At 46.7% G+C, this 21,674-nt stretch overlaps 1 protein-coding gene across 2 annotated transcripts in view; it reads right to left on the bottom strand.

Moving 5' to 3' along the window:
- The window catches only part of MLIP (muscular LMNA interacting protein), a 2,218,014-nt gene that overhangs the window by 391,523 nt on the left and 1,804,817 nt on the right, over window positions 1-21,674 (bottom strand). For both annotated transcript variants that reach the window (XM_069606136.1, XM_069606137.1), the window contains exon 11: window positions 15,731-15,775. In XM_069606136.1, the coding sequence (XP_069462237.1) occupies window positions 15,731-15,775 (45 nt within the window). The remainder of the gene's footprint in view (window positions 1-15,730; window positions 15,776-21,674) is intronic.

The following is a 21,674-nucleotide window of genomic DNA, read 5'->3' as shown; positions in this document are numbered from 1 at the left end:
AACAATATTGCAATTTAACCGTGTAACACACATCACCAATCTTCAGTTTGGGACAATTGAGCCTTGTAGTTCATTTCTAATTTGCCTGTTACCATACATCACCAGTTTTCAATTTATAAGTTACATCTTATTGTTCCTTTCTAATAGTCTTTACACATTCATTAACGTTATAGAAAAGAGGCCATCTCGTGGTCCGAATTTAGACCCCTCTCCACTGCAAGGAATTTGCAGATTAGTTTTGCTTCTTCTTGTCTGAGTATTAGTTCATGGTCTCCGCCTCTTGGTCCTAATGTCACTTTCTTAAATCCAATAAATTTCAGCTGTTTTTGTCGATCACTTGGTGATATGTTAAGCCCTGATTTGAAAAAGACGATGAGATCGTCGAAACACATGTTATCACAAAGGGCATTGTTAAAAACACAATAAATATGTGCAATTAAAACTCAAATTCTCACAGGAACACTGAGGAAAAGGGTAATTTGTCTTCTTTTTCTCTGGAAAAACGTGGGCGCATGAGAATGAACAAAAAGTGTGCAACAAAAGAAGGAAGTGGATTCTTGTTTACTATATACTTTGTTTTGATTGGACAAGCTGTTCACGTAACTTAACCGTGAAGATCTCAATTTTCTCCTCCCTTGAGAAGTAAATATCTCTTCATTATCGTATTTCCTTCTTCTTCATCACAGCATCTAATTAGTAATTCTACCTGAACTCCTACAACCCTCTTCCTCATCTCAGTACTGAAAAGTAATCCTACCTTTACCAGCAGTTCCACCTTCCTTGTCTCAGCCCTTAATTAGTAATCCCACCAGAACACCTACATCTTTCTTCCTTGTCTCAGTACTGAATAGCAATATTACCTATGCCCCCATAAACAACTTTCTCGACCCAGTACCCATTAGTAATATTACCTTTAATGTTACCTTTACCACAAGCAAGATACGCCGTCCTTGTCACAGTCCTCCACTAACCCTACCTCGCTCTTCCTTATCACAGTCCCTTATGAACCCATGCATATCACAGTCCCTGACTAACCCCACCTGAGTCATACTGTGAAAACAAAATCAAAATATCGAGGCTGAGTACCCCAAAAGGAAATACACCGAACACGGGTTACAAAGGAAAATGCAAAGATCTTTTTATTTTATACTGAACAGTTACAGAGAAAAAAAGGTAACAGATAGCTATCGGCCCTCAGTACAACACAACAAACTCCAGCGTGGTTCAGTGTGCTTAGTGAGAGACGCTGTACATTAGAATGTGTTGCTCTTTTATACCATTTGCGAACATGATGTCCAACCCTACTTCGGGTTAATATTCCTCTAATACATTACTGATCTAGGGTTCATGCCGAGTTCGCACCACTATATGCACAGGGATTGCCTTTAATACATTCGCCAACAAGCCTACATGGTAACAGTGTATTTTAGGATTTCTCATAAAGGTCTTCTCAAACATTAATACAATGTAGTTAAACAAGTGCTCTTAGTTCAGTATTTGGATACATTGTTCTTAACATATGCTCGTGGATTAGTTTCATTGCACGAGTAATCCTTTACACACAGGTCAGCGAAGGACAAGGGGCCTCATTACACGGTAGGTGCTAAAAAACGGGATTTACCGGCATGTCGCTATTAGCGTGTCCGCCCTCACAGGAGACCGCCAATAGCGCACCTTTACGAGTAAGCGGACAAACGCATAGGGCCATGCCGGTAAATGACCCTACCGCCATGCCGCAAAAGCACCTTACCGGGCCCGCCCAAAGTGCTGATAGCACCTCCGCCCTCACTGTACATGCTATTAGCGGTGACCGCTATTAGCGGTGACCGCTATTAGCATCGACCGTTAAATAGCGGAAGCGGAAATAGCATCATCGCACCGGAACGGGAAAGAGCACGGCGGCCATCTTTAAAAACACAATCCATTGCCATCCTCTGCCCCCTGGACCATATTGGAGTTGGGAGCTGTGTGAAATCAACCGTGACACCTGCATCATGCCCAAGGCCTTGAAGAAAACCTGTGACAGGCAGCGGGAGGAAAAGTATACCAACGAAGAACTGGTCATGTTGACACAGACCCTTGCAGAGCATGCAGAGGTAGTCTTTGCCAATGATATGCGCCGCGCCACTTTGCTCAAGAAGAAAGCCATCTGGGAGGAGGTGGCAGTCAAAGTCAGTGCCGTGGGCACCAGCACGTGCACTGTGCACGAATGCAGGAAGAGGTGGGACGACCTCAGGCTGCGGGTGAGGGGCATCCTGGCGGAGAACCACCGCATTTCCAGTGCCGGTGGAGATGGCTCCCCAATACGCCTGAAGGAATGGGAGGAGACATGCGCCAACATGATTGCCACCGAAAGCATCGAGGGAGTGGGCAGCATGGAGGTCGGCGTGGCTACCACTTCCGATGCAGGTGAGTGTACACATGACAGGATGCGGTGTGAATGCACAGTCACCCCCATATGTGAGCACAGACCCCACTCATGCATGGACAAACATCCACACATTCACCCATCCATCACCATGTCAGTGTCAGACCCAAACACACACACACATGCACACATCACCAGAGACAAGTCGCAAACTCAACCATGCATGGATGAGGCAGTGAACTGGCACATCACCTGCATCCACAACTGCTAAATCCCAATGGCCACAACTGCATCATTCCTGTAATTTACATTGAGTATATTGAAACGCAACCAATGCCATCCCCCTTCTCGTCCCTGACAGGCTCACATACAGATGGGGAGGATGCTGCTGATGCATCAAAGGCACCACCTACATCAAAGAGGCCAAGGGCACAGGAGCCGGAGGAAACCCCTGCAACATTCAGGGGCAAGGGTGGAAGGCCACACCTGAAGAGTGGCAGCCTACGTCACAGTGCCACTGCCAGGGCAGCAGTAGCTGCACCACCAACTGTGGCCCCACCACCGGAGGCAAACCCACTGTCAACAATGCCAGACACCCAGGGCCCACCATCAGCTGCGGCAAGCTCTGCTGGTGAGGCAGCCGCCACTGGCCCCCAGTCCGATCCAGAGGACACCCTACTCCAGCACATGGAGATGCACACCCCAAGCCCCCCGGGAAGCCCAGAGCCAGTGGCATCCCAGACCCCTGGTTCTGATGGCACTTTCGAAGACACCAACCCTGCAATAATGTCACCCATGCTACCATCACCTGTTGCATTGGAGCCATCTGAGGGCACGGCATCCAATGCACGGTCACCCGGCACTGACCACCAAATTTCCGCCATCCTGCAGCGCCAACAGGAGCTGACCGTGCTGGTTGGCCAGCATGTCGCTGAGGCTGCCAATCTCACTGAGAACATAGTCCAGACGGTGAGGCACTCCACTGAGCGCATGGACGCCAACACGGACAGGATATGCAATGAAATTGCAAGTCTTAGGGAGGTGCTTGTCCGCATGGCAGACACAATGGACCGCCACTTTCACCAACAAGGCCAGTCTGCCCAATCCTCGACTTCCGGGTCGACACAAACAAGCCCCCTCAGGCGCTCGATGCGAACCACCAGGCGCACGTCTGGCAACCCTCAAGACCCTTCCAAGGACAATTGTGATTAGGGGGTTAATGGGGATACCCCGGTGTGCATTGGCCATGGCAGAAATGGCAGAGACATGAGGGACTGTTGTGGGGGGTGGTGGGAAGGGTGTCATGGGTCTGTTGTGGGGGGTGGTGGGAAGGGTGTTATGGGTCTGTTGTGGGGGGTGGTGGGAAGGGTGTTATGGGTCTGTTGTGGGGGGTGGTGGGAAGGGTGTCATGGGTCTGTTGTGGGGGGTGGTGGGAAGGGTGCTATGGGTCTGTTGTGGGGGGTGGTGGGAAGGGTGTTATGGGTCTGTTGGGGGGGTGGGAAGGGTGGTGGGATGTTGTGGGGCTTGCACTTCTTCACCTTTATGTTAGTCAATACACTGGTTTCTGATGAAAACACAGCCTTGGACATCTTCATTGTGTGTGTGTGTACTTCATTGGCGACAGGGTCCATTGCGTGCTCTGAGACATACACCAGTGCCTTCCTCCCCATATCCATGTGACAGTACGAAAACATTTTCCGCAGATTGATTGGCTGATCAGATGCTGTCTCACAGCACGTGCCTCCTGGCCATCCCCTCTTGCAACGCCTGCATCCCCTTCACCTTCGTCCACATCAACATCATCATCCTCATCATGTGCTTCTATCCCAACGTCAGGGGGCAGCGGGCTATTCCGTCTGTCACACATATTGTGCAGCATGACACATGCCATGGTGATCTTGGCCACCTTCTCATGTCCATACAGGAGAACAGCACCAGACCTGGTAATGCACATTGAACGTGACTTCAAAAATCCAAAGGCCTGCTCAGTCACGATGCGGGTACGGGTATGTGCATGATTGATTACCTCCTCGTGCCTGTTCTGTGGTCTCCGTACAGGTGTGAGGAGCCAGGTTTTCAGGGGATAGGCCGCATCACCTGTATGGGGGGATGAATGGGGTCCTGTTACTGTTCACCTCAAGGGCGGCCTGTTCACATCACACAAATTGACATAGCATTGTGATGCAAGTGCTAAAATGAGCGCATACATGCAGATGGTCTGTGTGACAGCAACGTGCAAGTGTGTGGCCGACCCTGCAAGTAGAAATGGCACAATAATGCCTACAACAGTAGTTTTCACATGTCCTGGGTGTGGCCAGGTCTTAGGTGTCCCTGGGACAGGCAAATTTTGTAGCACCCTGCTTGTGTACTGACATTCTGACACCAATGTTGCCATGCTGTGAAGCATCACTTCTGTGGTGCTATAGGTGTGTGGTTCAGTGCCATGTCTAGGGGTGTTCCCTTTGCATGCATTCAAGGGTACATTGCTGGATTGATGCTGTGATGCGCTGATTCTGTATTACCATCTTGACGCCATGTTGATGATTTGTGTAATATGTGGCGTGGCATGATGTGCAATGGGGATGGATGTGTAATATTTTGCAGCCTGCATTGTTCTCATAGTCGTGCACCTTCAAATTGCATGTGGATTCTTCTCAGGTACATCGTGGCCTTCCCTGAAGGACATTGGCGTACATCTGTATGTCCATTTTCCCTACGGACGCCAGTCAACACCCAGTTGGAGTATGTATCTCCCCCCCCCCATTCACACCCAGTTGGAGTATGTATCTCTCCCCCCCAAAATCACGCTGCCATGTGCTTGCCCTGCTACTCACAAAGTAGCCACGTACGTTGTCCGGTGTGTCGCTCCATGTAGCGTGGCATACTTGAGTCCCGCAGAACCATGGAATCATGTGTTGATCCTGGGAATCTGGCACAGCAATGTGTGATTATCTTGCTGGCGTCACATACCATTTGGGCATTGATAGATTGGAATTGCTTCCTGTTTCGGTACACTGCTTCATTGTGATGTGGGACCACCAATTCCACATGGGTACAGTCGATGGCCCCGATGCAACTTGGAATGCCTGCCAGTGAATAGAAGCCAACTTTTGTGTTTGCAATCTCCTGGGCAGTCTGTGGCATGGATATGTGTTCAGGTGCATGCTTCAGGAGTGCATCGAGTACCTGGTTCAGCGTGCGTGAGGATACTGGCTGTGAGATGCCATGCATCTGTCCCACTGTATGCTGATGGGTGCCTGTGGGCAGGAAGTGGAGCACACTCACCACCTTCAGTAGCGGGGGGATGGCAGTTCTGATGTCTATGAGGCTCGCAATGTCGTCGTGGATCATGTCCATGATGCTGGTGATGGGAGCCCTGTCCAGATGGTACAGGGTGTGTATCTGCTCAGGGGTCAGGTTGAATGGACTGGCTCTGGTCCAGGGTACTGGTGGGTGCCTCTGTGGTATGATTAGGTGCCGTTGTGGTGCCTGCTGTGCCTGTCTTACCCTCCTCCTCCTCCTGCGTCTCCTTTGTGCTGCCTGTTGTTGTAGCAGCTGCGCTGCAATGAGGTCCTCCAGGCCATGTAATGCTGCCAGTATCGGAACCATCTTGGTGTGGGGAGGGGTGTGGGAAGGGGTGTGGTGTGCTCCTTTTGAGGTGCCACAGTCTCCATTGCCTTCACCTGTGCTGATTTGGTCCACCTGTGGCAGGTGGGTACACTGCCCATTTCCCTTAACGGGTGGTCCGCGATGCCGGTATTTGCACCATGGCGGTAAGGGGTTTGGGGGGATTTACCATGCCGCTATTTGCATGTGCTAATAGTGGCATGGCGTAATTAACGGAATGGAGGGTCGCGCGCACGCGGCCTGCCTGCTATTAGTGGCACCGTAATTAGCGGTGCCGCTAATAGCGGTGTGCCCGGTCGTGATCCACATAGGGATTTAACATTACCGGTAATACATTACCGGTAACGTTAAATCAATACCGCCTTCCGTGTAATGAGGCCCAAGGTCTCAGTTCACGACCCCAACAAGTGGCCTGCAGGCAAGTTACATATTAATTACACACAGAGGTCAAGACGGCCATGTTGTATTTCGGAATGACATTGTCCACCATTTTAATTCACAGGGTGACTTTACAAAGAGAACCTAAAATGGCGGATTGACCTAAAATGGTGGCTTACATTGATTCTAAGGTCAGGACCTTGCAACACGGTTTTCTTTGCAAGTGGCTTATAAGCAGCTTGGCGTAGGCCAATATACACATATTCGTTGCAATAGGAGGTACGATATAATTTCCCGTTTGACAGTCCTTGCCACAGTTCCCCACTACCCTCACTTCACTCTTCCTTGGCACAGTCCCCCACTATCCCCCACTAACTCTTTCTCATCACAGTCCTCACTACCCCACTACATTCCTCCTCATCACAGTCGCACACTACCACACCTCACTCTCCCTCATTAGGGTACCTCACTACCCAAACCTCACTTTTCCTCATTACAGTCCCCCACTACTCCCACCGCACTCTTCCTTGACACAGTCTCCCACTATCCCATTCTCACTCTTCCTTGTCACAGTCCCCGCTAGCACACTTCTCTCTGCCTCTTCTTAGTCCCCTACTTACCCAACCACACTCTTCCTCATCACAGTCCCTCAATATCCCACCACACTCTTCCTCATCGCAATCGCTCACTACCACACCTCACTAATCTGCATCACAGTACCCCACTAACCAAACCTCCCTCTTCCACATTACAGTCCACCACCTTCCCCACAACACTGTTCCTAGCCACAGTTCCCCACTACCCCACCTCAGTCCTCATTGAAACATTCCCACACTATCCCCATCTCAGTATTATATGTCGCAGTACCTGGTACCCCACCTCACTCTTCTTCATTACAATACCCTACTAACCAAACCGTACTCTTCCTCATCACAGTACCCCAATACCCCATCACACTCTTCCTCATCACAGTGCCCCACTACCCCACCTCACCCTTCCTTTTCACAGTGACCCACTACTCCTACCGCCCTTTCCCCAGCACAGCCCTCCACGACCCTCACCTCACTCTTCCTCATCACAGTCCACCACTGAATGCAGAATCCTGTGCAGTTCCCTTAGGGAAAACTGCAAAAAGATTAAGACCACAGGAGTAAGCAGTAAACCCAATTGGTAGCAGTCTGCACCACCCAGATTTACCTGGTAGCTGTGGCTGAGCAGTCAGGCTTCTCTCAAGAAGAGTAGGGCAGTATATAGATTATACAAAATAGGGCCAAAAACACAGTAGGTGTTACGCTCACCTGGCTCCCACAGGGGCGTCGGTCGGACCCGGACTGCTGCGGCCTCCACCCACGTAATGCGTAGTGCAGCAATGACTGACTGGATCTGCCCTCCTAATCTTGTCTGCTTGAACCGTAGAAATATTCTCCTACAAGTGGAGAGATGGATTTAGCCACTTGTGGATTCAAGTGATAACACCCACACTGTCCTCCCCACTAATCACCTCTGAAGTGCCCTCTCAGCAATCTCACCTTATATTCTTGAAGGATGAGCCCTCCATCCTGCAAAGCACGCAGGGGCGCGTTGATGACCAGTTACTTCAGTGGCCTGAAGATATAGGAAGAGTTGTAGACGAATCCTGACTCCAAAAGGTCCTGGCGAAGAGCCGTAAGTATATAGTTCGTAAGAGTTCAAAATGTCTGGAATTCACTCCTGTCCAATTCCTCATTTTATCTTGCAGCTTTGACCCAATAAGAAGATTGACAGCTGAAAGCGCTCTGGTAACAGCCTGTGTTACCCAACACTATCCGGTAAATAATGCCAAGGGTTAAACTTGCTGCTTTCTCCTTTACTTACATGTGCGGCATAAGAAGATGTGGCGTGCTGATGAATAATACCTCCGGCGGTAAAATCAGGTAAGCGTATGGCGGCTAAAGAGATTGTCTCGGTCTGTTCTCTCTGCTCACCTTGTTGTTTCTTGTCCCCCTTAGGTGCCGGGATTCGACGATGTAAAGATGGAGACAGCGCCGGATCGAAGAGATGCTGCGTGGAACGGTGAGTATGGCGCAGCGCTGCTGCTGGCGATGCGACGCGTTTAAAACAAAGTCTTTCCTATGGTTTGAAGATGCGATGAATCCGGAATCAGGTAAGAAATCAGGTAATACTATACTCTTGTTCTAAACTTTGCTTCTTTCCTTCTTTCTAGGTGCTCCAGGTTCGAGGCGGGCGTGGCAGAAGGCTGGATGCTGCTGCTGGCACGGTGAACGTTACGCTGCTGGATGCAGAATAACGCGAAGCGTGTGCTGCTCTTCGGGCGTGGTTTAAATAGCCTCCAAAGTAGTCCCAGGTAGGTATTCCGCCCCGACCACTACCGAGTAACAAAATAGTCCCTAAGGTAAAGTAGTCCCTTCCAGGCCTCACATGGGCTTGGATCTTCTTGCAGCATGGTCTGCATCAGGTAAGTGTGCACCTATGAGCCTGGCGCCTATGGCGCCAGGACTGATGTACCATATGAGCCTGGCACCATAGGCGCCAGGACTGAACCAAGATAGCCCCTAGCAGGGGTTGCTCGGTTTTCTCAAGGCAACATGATGCCTGCTCCCGGGGCTGATGGACGTGGTCTGGATGCCCGGGGGTATGCATCATGACAGCAGGGCAAACATTAATGTATTAAAAGTATATCATTATTTATTTAAAACACACTTTAGGCAATATACTAGCACTCTAAATCAAAAGCAAGTTAAAACACAGTCAGGTAAAGTATACACATCTCCCTTGATAACTATCAGACACGCCAGAGTTAAAACACCACGATTTGTTAAACAGATGTGAGCGCATAACCTGATGGCACTCCAATAGTTCAGTTAAAGGGAGAGAAAAAGGCAGAGCATAGAATTAAAATAGGTCCCAGCACTTTTAGGAGTTCTTAGCAAGGTAATAAAGGCAGTATATACTGTAGAGCCAAAGTTCATAGGCCAGGCCCACTTTAAAGGGAGCAAAGCGAAATGTGCCCAGGATCACACGGTTTAAAATGCACTAAAAGCCTTTGCAGAATGTTCAAAAGATGTTGGGGTGATTCAAGAAGGTAAAGTTAGAAGGTCTCGGCCAATCCAGTTGGCAAGCCAAGGATTTAAGGGTCACCTTGGGCAAACCGAAGAAAGGGAGGCCAGGCAGGACACAGTACCGTCAGAGAGAGGAAGCTCCAGCGGTGGTAGTTGTTCCTGGCTGTGGTTGCAGTTCATTGTTTCGAGCAGGGGAAGAGAGGATCTCGTCGAGGAGGAAACATGGAATCGTTGCACTGCACAGGGATGAAACCAGCCGTGGAGTTCGTCGATAAAAGGTGCGTTCCTTTTATTCACGGTCAAAGTGGTGAAGCTTGGCTATCCAGCCGCCGGGGTGCTTGGCACGGGCGATTCGACCAAGGGACGTCTTTGGAAGGTGAAAGGGGTGAACTGGTTGGTCCCATCAGCTCAGAGGAAGAAGACTCGTCCAGCAGAAGATCTTCTCTTGTCGTCGAGAAAATGGTGAGGTAGTTGCAGCAGGGCTTCACCAGTGGTGTCGTCGTTGCAGATGGCTCAGCTTCTTCCCTCTTCGGATTCTTAGGTCCTGTGGCGACATCTGAAGTTCCAGTCCCAAAGGCCCTGCTTTTATGCAGAAAAACCCCCATTCACTACCGGGCCAATCAGAGTAGAGTGCGACTTGAGTTGCTAAGGCAACGCAGTCCAGGGTTCCAATTCCCATCCCCACCCATCCTGTGAACCCAGACAGAGTGGCACCATTTGGAGGGCTTCTGTGGAGAAGCCCGCCAAAAAGTGGAACAAAGGGTTCAACCTTGGTCAGAGTTACAGAGACGGACACAAACGCCATTTTTGTAAAGAGTTCTGGCAAAAAGACCCAACCATTAATTTAATATTAAATAAATAAACCAGTGGTATCTTTAACATTGCACCAAAAAGTGGTGCGTTTAAAATCAATGGGAAAATCCCATAGAGAATATTCCTGTGGAATATTTTGCATGGTAACCACTGCCACCAGCCAGAAACTCGACAAGGGGGGACTGGGCAGTGCCCCCTTGAAAACAGACCCAGGGGCAATATAATTAACCCCTTCTGGTACTTCCACAATATGATGGTTTGGACTGGTTCTGTTCACAATTTAGGACTAGTAAAGTCAATGGTGACTTTACATGCCCTGGGAGACAGTAGTCAGTCCCAGGGTATGGAGTCTATGTTTGGGGGTCACTCTGACACCCCTGTGTTACTGCATTGAGGGTGCTGTGTAACACATACACAAAACAGATGATACCCTTTACTTTACTTTACTTTACTTTTACTTTATTTAATTTATATAGCGTGCCATGGGACCCAAAGGCATAAGGGCGCTTACAAGACAAAACAAAACATCAATACATTCCAGAACCTAAACAAGGGATAATACAATGTAAGTAATTCCAAAAGAGAGTCTTAGGAGGTTTCAACAAACCAAGTTAGCCGACATACGTCAAATAATCAAATTACAGGAGGAGGGCCCTCTGGGGAAGTATTTACAGCAATTGAGAAACGCAGGTAAGGTACTATCCCCACAACCCACTAAAACACAGTCACTGTTTTGAACACCAGTCACTCTGGTCCATTCTACGCAGAATTTTAAAGCCAGTGCGTCTAACCACACCAGGTCCAGTTCTTTGCCGCAACCAAGCCAGGACCTTATTGCGCAGACCTTCTCTGGTCTCTTTTCCATCTATTTCCGAATGTTATTTATAACAAAGTTTCTTTGGTCCATGATGAAATCGTACATGTTCGTATCCTTTATTATTGGCATTTGTGCCTTTTTTAGAGGAGCATTCCATGCGGGTAGAGACTCACTTTTAACCTTCATCATTGTGGGAGGTTTGACCCCCTTATGGTCAGATTTCTGGTCGGGGATCAAAAGGGGGAGCGATGTTTCATAAGTTAGGCTATTAGAAGCCACGATGGAGTTTGTTATATTCTCCCTATTGTCCACTCGTGACAAGGTGGGATTAGGCGGCGCCTCGCTCCAGGAGTTAGTTTGTGTAGCTTGATCTTTTGTCTCCTTAGGTATTAGAACTTGACAGGCGTTGTTAACCTTCAATATCTGTGGTAGGGCGATAGGACTGGACAGCCCATCTGTCTGTGAAGTATTATTTACTTTAGGTGGTCGCAAGTCCGCCATCCAATCATTAAGATCATCAGCCAGAAAAGACCAAGGTCAAAAGGATTTTTACATAGGAGTAACTCTTTGGCTATGCTGGCCAAAAGGCAGACCATTGCGAAGAATCGATGTGCTCAAATTGAGCTAGATTAGGCCTAGCCACGCCTTGGGAAACCTGGAATATTAAGGTAGAGTGGGTTATATTACTCTCTGTGTGGTAAAAGAATTCTTCCGCCCTTTTTTCCGGACATGGGCATTTGACTGGGATTAGTATAGGCGCCATGATCTCAACAGTTTCAGTTTTTGGGATACTGTCTGGAAGTACGGGTTCTGGGGTACCCGTCTTCAAAAGAGGGCTATATGATTCCTGTCTTGGTCTTATTTCGCATAGAGGCATTGTTGTAACAGGAGGTATTTTGCGTAATCTCATTCTCCTACGAGTACTGAGTGCCAGGACCTCTGAAACGCGATCTCTATTGATCAGAGGAGATAAGGCTGCAGGGGCCTGCAAGGCCCCTACAGCCAGTTCCTGGTGTCCATTGAGCAGACCTGCAGTATTGCTCTTTAACGGCCATGATAAACCCAGCCTGCGCAGGCCGAGAACTAAAAGCGGCAGATTTAAAATTAAGGAGGAGGGACAGTAATCAGTAATCAGGGACCCCGAATCTCGCGTGGTACAGGACTGTCCTGCCTATTCTACGATGATTTGTGACTCCAGGGCGCTTATCGCAATGGGAATGGACGAGATTCCCAAAAAACGGGTACTCGTCTCCAGTGGAGTAAAAAGAAAACCCCATAGCCCATAAGCACACAAAGAGTCAAAGACATACCTCAAATCATGTCTAAGAGTGGGAGGAAAAGAGTCTCACTCTTAGCAGGAGAAAAAAACAAACCCCAAAAATCCAGCAAAGCTGCTGGGGGACTCACTAGGTTTGGGAAATTAGCCACATAAGAGAATTCTCCCTAACAACCACTACTCCAAATCATTGTTCTTGTCACTGTCCCCTACTACCCTGCCTCACTGTTCCTCATCACATTTCACCACTACCTCTTCTTCACTTTTCCTTGTCAAAGTCGCCCACTATTCCTACCTTCCCCTTCCTCATCACAGTCCCCGGCTACTCCACATAACTCTTCCTGGTCACAGTCCACCATGCACCTCACCTCACTCTTCCTTGTCACAGCCACAACTACACCCACCTCAGTCTTCCACATCAAAGTCCTCAACTAACCCCACTTCATTCTTCCGCGTCACTGTGCCCCACAACCTTACATCATGCTTCCTCATCAGAGTCCCCCAAACTTCACTCTTCCTTTTAACAGTTCCCCACTACCCTGTGTCACAATCTGCACTACTCCACTTCATTATTCCTCATTACAATCTCCCATTAAACACCTCACTCTTCCTCCTCACAGTACCCCAACAGTAATCATTAGCATTACCCCAACATTAATTTTCCTCATCCCAGTACCTAATTATTATTCTATATGTACCATCAACTCCCTCCTCCTTGTCTCAGTACCCAATAGTAATCGATGTAATTACACATATATCCCTCTTCCTTGCCCAAGTCCTCAATGGTAATCTTACCTGTTGCCCCACATCCCTCTTCCTCATCCCATTACCCAATGGTAGTCTTATTTTTAATACACTTACCTCTATTCCGACCCAGTTACCAATATAAGTCTTGCCCTTACCCCCACAACCCTGTTATTCAACACAATCCTGCATTATTCTTCCTCATCACAGTCCCCAAATGACTCACTTAACTCTTCCTCATTAGTCTCCCACTAACCTCATCACAAACCGTCACTGCTCCACCTCACTCTTCCTCGAAATTCTGCACTAAACACACCTCACTCTTAATTGTCACAGTACCACAATTGTAATCACTAGTATTACCCCCACATCCCTTTTCCTTATCACATTACCAAATTATTATTCCTACCTTTACCATTGCCCTCCTCCCTCTTGCTCCAGTACTCAATAGTAGTCCATGTCATTAGCCCCAATCTCTCTTCCTCATCCCATCACCCAACAGTCGTCTTCCCTTTAACCGATATCCCATTGCCCCATCCCAGTACCCAATAATATTATTATTGTTACACCCACATCCATCTTCTTTGTCATAGTCTCGCACTACCGTCACATCACTCTTCCTCATCAGAATCCCCAACTTCACTCTTCCTCGTCGCAGTCTCCCACTAACTCCACCTAACTGGTTCTCATCACAGACCCCCACTGCCCCACCTCACTCTTCATTTTCACAGTCTCCCACTACACACACCTCACTCTTCCTCATCACAGTTCCTCAATAGTAATCACTACAATTAACCTTGCATCCCTTTTCCTCGCCCTAGTACATCCTTAGTCATCCGTTTTTATCTAGTGGACACAGGTAAAGATGAAATACTTGACAAACCGATGTTGAACAGACATGGATACCAAATGATAAGACATCAGTTTTGTTATCAGAAAATAAAGTACATGAAAAAACTTTGGTTAAGGAAATGTTAAGCTAAATAAATTCAGTGCATCAAAACCTTAGAAATTCATTGAGAAAACTTAAGTTAGAGTGACCATAAGGTGATGAATTAATGCAAAAAAGAACGATATTCGTCAGGTGTTGGAAGCTATGCCGCCTTAACTATGAGGCCCTCATTGCACAGCCCGTAAGCACACTGATGATATCAGAAATTAAATTACTTATAACATCACATATGATATCACTTTGTACATGTCAGAAATCACTTAGGACACCAGCTATGACCCCCTAAATGGCAACTACAAGCAATAGGGAACATGTTTTGGATTTATTTGAAGATATGGGCCGCATCATGAGTCTGGAGGTAGCCATGCTGGTAAATACGGAGTCATGAATTTACCTTCAGCCAGCATTGGGGACTTACCGGGGTATTCCAGCCCCGGCGGACCCGTTAAATCCCCATTGCCGGGTGACAGTAATTATTACTCCCCATTCCCATTTGAGTCTCATTGGACTCAATGGGAATGGGGAGGCCGGACGCACCGGCACCATTCATGAATGGTGCCGGTGCATCTGTCGCGGTCTGCTCACGGGTGCCGGTCCTGCCCGCCAGGTCAGACCTGGCGGGTGGAAAGGCACCCACGAGGAGAACTCATATTTTGCTGGTATGGTAACAACGGTGCTGGTAGCTTACCACCACTGTTGTTACCGGACCGGCAAACCTGTAATGATGCCCAGAGAGTGCATTCTAGCACAGATGCAACAGGCCATGTCTTTTTTTTTGAAGGTCCAAAAGCATTTGTCAAACCCTTTAAATAATGGTAGGATAACCACAGAAAGTTGGTCTTGCACATAAAGATCTACAGTTGTCATAGTCCAAAACATGTAGCAAAATAGAGGCTTGAAACCCCGGCACTATAATGATTACAACTTTCTTCCATTCAGTACATTAGTTACTGTAGTTTGATATCCCTGTCAGCTGGCAACAAGTGTTTTTCGACACAGTTTACCTTTGCAGACCACCAGTCCTAAACTTGACCATCTGACATGGTCAAGACCCACCTTTTGATGTGTTATACTGAAGATACAATGATTTCGGAAACTGTTCTTTCTCATGTTGTATTCTTTGGTGGTCTGGTGCACTACCTACATGTCTCCTTTGCATAGAGGGCTGTTTTTAGAACAGGGTGATAAAGGTACGATAGAATCTCATCGTGGTAGATGCTCATTCATTGCAGACAACCTCAGGTGTGTAAGAATACCATGCTTGAAAATGCACAGTATTTGTATATGCAAACTCCAATCAAGCTTTGAATTTGAATTGACCATTATAGGCAGAAACATCCTTTTTAAATGTTGCATCTCTCTTACTTGCAAGCGTGAACTGCTGTACCAGCGATGTCATTGATGATGCCATAAACTATGTAATCAGTGATGACATCAGTGTGTTTAGGGGCTGCACAATGGGGGCCTCAAAGTTAAGGTGGAGTAGCTTCCAACATTCGCTGAATTTCAGGCATTTTGTTACATTAAATTGGCACCTTAACATCACTTCAAGTAAAGTTTTTTTTTCACAGAAGGTATGTAAATAGAAAATGTTCAGAAAGGCCTTATACATCCAGCGTGGGTCCAAATACGTCAAAACCAATATCTTAATGTGCTTAAAGCTGCACAGAGTAATAAGAGTTTCAGAAAAACTTACATATCTAGTTTCTCGCCCAGCTGTTCCTGGCACACCCAAAGACATCTATATTCAAAAAGAGAGAGATTCGCATAAGTAAACAGTCTCCTAGAGAGCATATGTCCCATTTCATTTTCATCATCATTGAAAAAACAGATTAACTGTTGACACTGAAAGAGCGGCTTGCTGCTATCATATGGAAGCTCTAAGTAACATTGCTGATATCACGGCAAGTTGTAAGCTGCCACCAGATTGCTTGCCAGCTTGCTCAATGCCTTGAATGTCTTCACTTTAGTCATGGTGCAATTTAGATGGGCAGGGACACCACTGCAAATTAGGATGTCAGACTCTTTGTTGACATGACATTCATGCAATGCATTACACAGGATGCTACAGCTTTCTGATCACGTACTGATATCTGACAGCGTCGGCACTATATGTTATTCCACATCCATTGCTGCATACAAAGATAACTCGTTGAAATACACAGGGTCTTATATTCCGTTGCAGCAGAACCCGCGCAACTGCTAATTTGTTTTGTTTCTGCTAAAAGCCAGCAATAAGGTTTGTTGTTTGAGGGGGTTCCGATCCGAAGAGGTCAGGGATGTTGCAGTTTCCAACCGCACCAATGCAGATCAGTTATTGTTTGTTTGTATTATTCGTATTTATATAGCGCACATCAGCCCAGAGGCATCGTGGCCCTTGTTACAGAACATGCTTAGTTACAGTTATTGTCCGTGCACCTGGAATCGCTTAGAAGGAACCCTTTCTAGTGCCCCTTACCGAGTTTTTTCTGCATGGCGGAGAACAATCTTTGCTTTCTCTCTGGCAGAAAGAAAAGAAAGCATTACATTTCGATCTCTCACCGGGGCCCTGTGCAGAGGCATAGCCAGGATTGTCTAACAAGTAGGACCTGGAGCTAATGTAGTTGGACCCACTGCAGTGACATTAACATCTGTAAATGCCCACACAGCACAGTTGAGTGGGCATTTACAGATTTTGGGTGGACCTTGCCCACTCAGGCCCAACCCTGTCTGCGCCTCTGGTCCTGAGTCCCAGATACAAATACCATACTGAAAGACAAAACCAGTTCTGAGGTCAAGAGGACTTTCCTTCAGAACTGTACCAGCTCGGTGGATAGAGGGGCAGGGGAGTGCAGGATTGTGTTTGGAGAACTACACCATCATGACTGGTCCATGGTCAACATGGCTGTCCGTTCTACTTTCTGGTATTAGTGTATCTCCGTGCCAGCTGTGACTCCACCAACTTGGGGCATACCACTGCAGGAACCCTGCTAATAGGGGAAATGTCCAATCTAGGTAAACAGCTGGACAATGTTTTTCTGGGATTTTCTCTTGCATCCATTGACAGAAGAATGGGGGGCTTAGAATGCAGGGCCTTTTTTCCACTATCTCAAATGCAGGTGCAGGCCTTGAAGAAAACTGTTTGCGGCTCCTGGAAGGATGGTTATATTTGTGCAAGTTCTTACGTTCATATTTTAGTAGCAACAAGAAACGATCCATGTAGCTTTCACAATAACATATTGTTCCATTTAAGCTTGTAAAAGCACACCCGCATGCATACAATTGAATCCCTGGTAAGTATTCATTTGAGTTTCCCCTTAGAAAATTGTTCAATTAAACACGTTCATATGAATGGCCCAGATATTTTGAAGTCCTTGGGCCTCATTACGACCCGTGCGGAAACCATGGCGCTAGTAGCGCCATGGTTGCCACCGGTATTTTACCGATTCCGCCATGGTGAATGGCAGAATTACTGCCCCATTCCAAGGTTGGCGGGGCGGTAATTCGCCATTCACCATTGACCCTTCCCCATTCCCATTTTTGCCCCCATAGGGCTCAATGGAAATGGGGAAGGCGGTAGTTACGGTACTGGAAATTGCGGTACCGTAATTACCTCCAAGGTCCCTTTGCGGGTCCAATCCTTAACGGCTGGTAAAACCAGCCGTTAAGGTAGGGACCCGCAAAGGGACCTCGTATTTAGTAGGTAAGGGGTTAACGGCGCTGCCACCTTTTACGGCGCCGTTAACCCCTTACCGTCTGGGTCGTAATGAGGCCCAATACCTTAATACCATCATAGTCGAGAAGATAGGTTTGGGAACCACTAGATTGGAACACAGAATGTTCTGAATCAGCAACCCACTTTGACTATAATTAGTCAAAACTATTGGTATGTTATTGGATTGTGTGATATACACAACATGTCTGTATATATTCTCTGTTTTCTCTATTTTCCCCCTTGATAAAGCAGGGGATTGTCTGAAACACGTCCGCAAATATTCCTGTGAAATCAGTGCTTTTTTTTTAATTGACCACTGAATAACTGAGCCTCATGGCATTTTCTCAGGATGTGTCATGGATACAAATAATTGGTTAGATATTCCACATGAATATTCTAAAAAGGTCCCCTGTTTACTGATATAACAAAATGTATTCTTTCAAAAAAAACATTTTTTAGGAGTGCAGACACACAGACTGCTTGGATTAATATGATATGGACCAGGCAGCTCTGGAGCTCTAGGCAGCTGCTTACATTTAGATGTGGCTCCATGCTGCACAAACTCTAAAAAAAGATATCAGCATGTAGCCGCGCAGCACTGCTCACCCGCCCAAGATCTTTTAAGAGCAAATCTCTTGCATCTTTAATTTGGGGGCGCGGGGTGATTTCCATTTGCTGCGGATAATCAGATTACTAAAGAGCTGTTGTTTTACTAATCCATAAACGTTTTTCTAAAAAGACATTATTATCTAGCATTTCATGGCCGATTCTTTCCTCGTCTAAGTGGCAAGACAATATGTGTAATTATTATACAATTTTATAAATTCAGAAAGATGAGCGGCTGGGTAGGCCCTGCAGAAATATTCAGACTGTGACTTCAAGGATGTAACCGTGGCATTTGATGAATATCTAAAGGGGTGGGTCATACATATTTAGGGGGTGAGGGAATCTGCTCATAAGATCATGTTTACAAAAATGATTCAAAAACTTGGATTGTACAGCTGAATTATTTCGTGCAATCATAAATGAAAAGCCAGTAGAAATGACAGACAGTTCATTATGATATATTAGCTATTCAGTGTGTCAGATACCGGTCACTATAAGCATTTAGATGGAGCAAGTTATGGACATGCCAATCAGAATATAGTGTGCCTGCAAGACCAACTGGAAGCACAGAAGGAAAACATATATTTCTGCTTTGTCACTGAAGCAGTGTCTTCTGCATTATGGCATTACCATATTAGGAAAAATAACTATGGTAAATCAAATACAAATAGACCTTACACCTGTTGGAAAGGTTTTGCTAGGAGAGTTATAATTTAATGCGTATGCATTGTCCATCTGATGGCTAATGAAAACACTCACAACTGACAGCAATCAGGATTAATTGCAATTGTTTTTCCACCACATTCCTGGCTTCCAAATATGCCACAATTCTGCTGAATGCGTATTGCTCTCAGGTTAAACCCCAGCATGCCAACTGCGGCATTGTGAATCCAGTATGAAACTACAAAGTTAATCACGTATTATCAATATCATGCCATTTGAAACAGCACAGTATTGCTGCTTTTTAAAACATAGCATGCTGCAATCCACATTGTTCTGGAAATTGTTGTGATTCCTTCCTAATCAATTGCATGCCAGTGTTTCCCCAGTAAAACACATTGGACCTCATTACAAGTTTGTTGGTGAATGTTAAAAGTGCCAGCAAATCCATATACTGGCACTTTTAACGTTCCAGCAAATTACAAGTAGGCTGAAATACTGCTGTGAGTCACTGGAATCACCGTTTCCGGTAATACTGCCAGTGGATTACTGGAAGGCTTAGATTCCTGCGCCAGAACTAATGGCACAACAGTATCACGGACCAATTACAAGTCCAGATTTGCTGGTATTACCGGCACAAATATGCCGCTAACACGGCCAAAATCCTGGTGGAGTTACCAACACCACGGAGCAGCCACTAAATGGACACAGGTGAAGGTAAACGGGCCATCTGTGCACCCATTTCAACCAGGTGCACCCAATGGACACTAGGATAGCAGAAAAGGGCCACACCTTCCCCACACCTTCCCCAAACACACCTACCAACACAACCATGCTGCCATTTCTTGCTGCAACAATGGAACTGGAGCTGGTCCATGCAGACATACTGCTGCTGGGGCTGCAGTACCTACAGTGGTGACACAATGCCAGGGACAGAAGGAGGAGGAGGCAGAGGATACAGCAGATGTTCATGCAGGTGGAGAGGAGGAGGGGTGAGGAGAGCCCCCGCTCAAGGTCCACACCAGGGACCTACACAGATGCCCAAATCATCACCTATGACCACCTTGACAGGGCCACCATCAGGGAACTCCTGACCCACATCCAGGAGGACATTGAAGAGGGATGGGCAAATTCACCCCCACTTCCCCCTCCCATGACACAGAAGAAAACCAGGAGATACCGTGATCAGCCATACTATTTCAGACCAATTTCTAGGGCTCCAATGATCGATAAGTATGTCGAGAGGTACCCACTCAGCAAACCCTACAGCCCAGGAGTGGTACAACCTTATCAGAGTTGGCGAAGAGCCTTTAGGCTGCAACTAAAGAGACCTCAATTGACAGTATTGACTAAAGTGCCAAGAAGCCACAATTACTGACATCATTAGAGACACCATGACATAGCAGGATTAGAGAGGAAGCACAAGTGCCATCCGCACATTGGGACACAAACACGCACGCGATACATGAAGAACACGAGCATACAGTTCTAAAAGTTACAGGGCAGACACATATACATACAGTCTTTGCTGTTATTATTTTCATCAGCTAATGCAGCAACGCAGAAACCTCAAAAAAACAATTGACCCTGAGTAAAGCTTGCAGATGCTTATATGCAATTAACCTTATGGAGTTGCAGGAGCACCTATGGGACCTGACGGAACCACGTGTGACTAACAAATGGAGAATATAGAATAGAACAAACAGGATGACGTGGAAGACTCCGAAGAAGTCCCCATCGTGGAGCAGAAAACCAATTTAGGCAGAAGCTGGAACCAGGCTAACAGTGGCATGACCTTGGGGAGGTGGACCATGCGATCCTTCAACTACACCGACACAGAAATACCTAGTAAGCCACACAGCCAATGTGATATAGCAGTGAGCGGAGAGAGAGATGCTGAAAGCCCTCTGCAAGAAGATGTGAGACCAACACCCCGGAAAGAGGCGCTGAAATGGGCTCATGAGAAAGAAGGTAACAGGAGTCATGGGAGACCTGGTAGGGATTTGGGCACTACTGAAGGGTACATTGGGAGTAACCCGACTCATCACAATAAATACCAAGAAGGTATTAAGGGTGACGAACACCTCGGGAGTAATCCCCCTCCTCACAGTAAAAGTGTTAAAACCATCAATACTGAAGAATGCTTCAGGAGTAATGTCCCTTGTCACAATAACGACTGAGAAGGTATTAAGGGTGAAGAACGCCTCAGGAGTAATCACCCTTGTAACAGTAACAGTGATAAAGACATCCCAAGGGAATATTGTATTAGGAGTAATCTCCCTCCTCACAGTACCAGTACCAAAATTGATTGCTAAGGGTGAGGAGGGCATCAAAAGAAAGCTTCCTCATTAGAATAATCAAAGGGAATATTGAAAAAGCAATAATCATAAGAGAGACATTAAGAGACAATGAACTTAGAAGAGGGCTCTCTTTAACAATTGTGCTGTTAAGAATAGTGAAATAAGCCAAGAATAGTTTAGTTTTATTGCTCAAGGAGAAAACCAGGGAAACCTGCAACTGTACTTTGTATTAAACAGCCTGTTGACTGCTTTTCCCCTTAGCAGGCATGTTCTATCTATGATGATTATGCAAGTAGTACTCACCTTGATTGAAGCTGCAAGGACCAGATTACCATTTGAAAAGAAGGTGCTAGCCCACATCTAATGAGTGCCCGCAGTGC

This window comes from Ambystoma mexicanum, chromosome 4p (genome assembly GCF_040938575.1).
Source record: "Ambystoma mexicanum isolate Mex_15411 chromosome 4p, UKY_AmexF1_1, whole genome shotgun sequence".
In the NCBI taxonomy this organism is placed as follows: Eukaryota; Metazoa; Chordata; class Amphibia; order Caudata; family Ambystomatidae; genus Ambystoma; species Ambystoma mexicanum.
The sequence above is the reverse complement of the archived record's forward strand: the minus strand, read 5'-3'. Positions and strand labels throughout refer to the sequence as shown.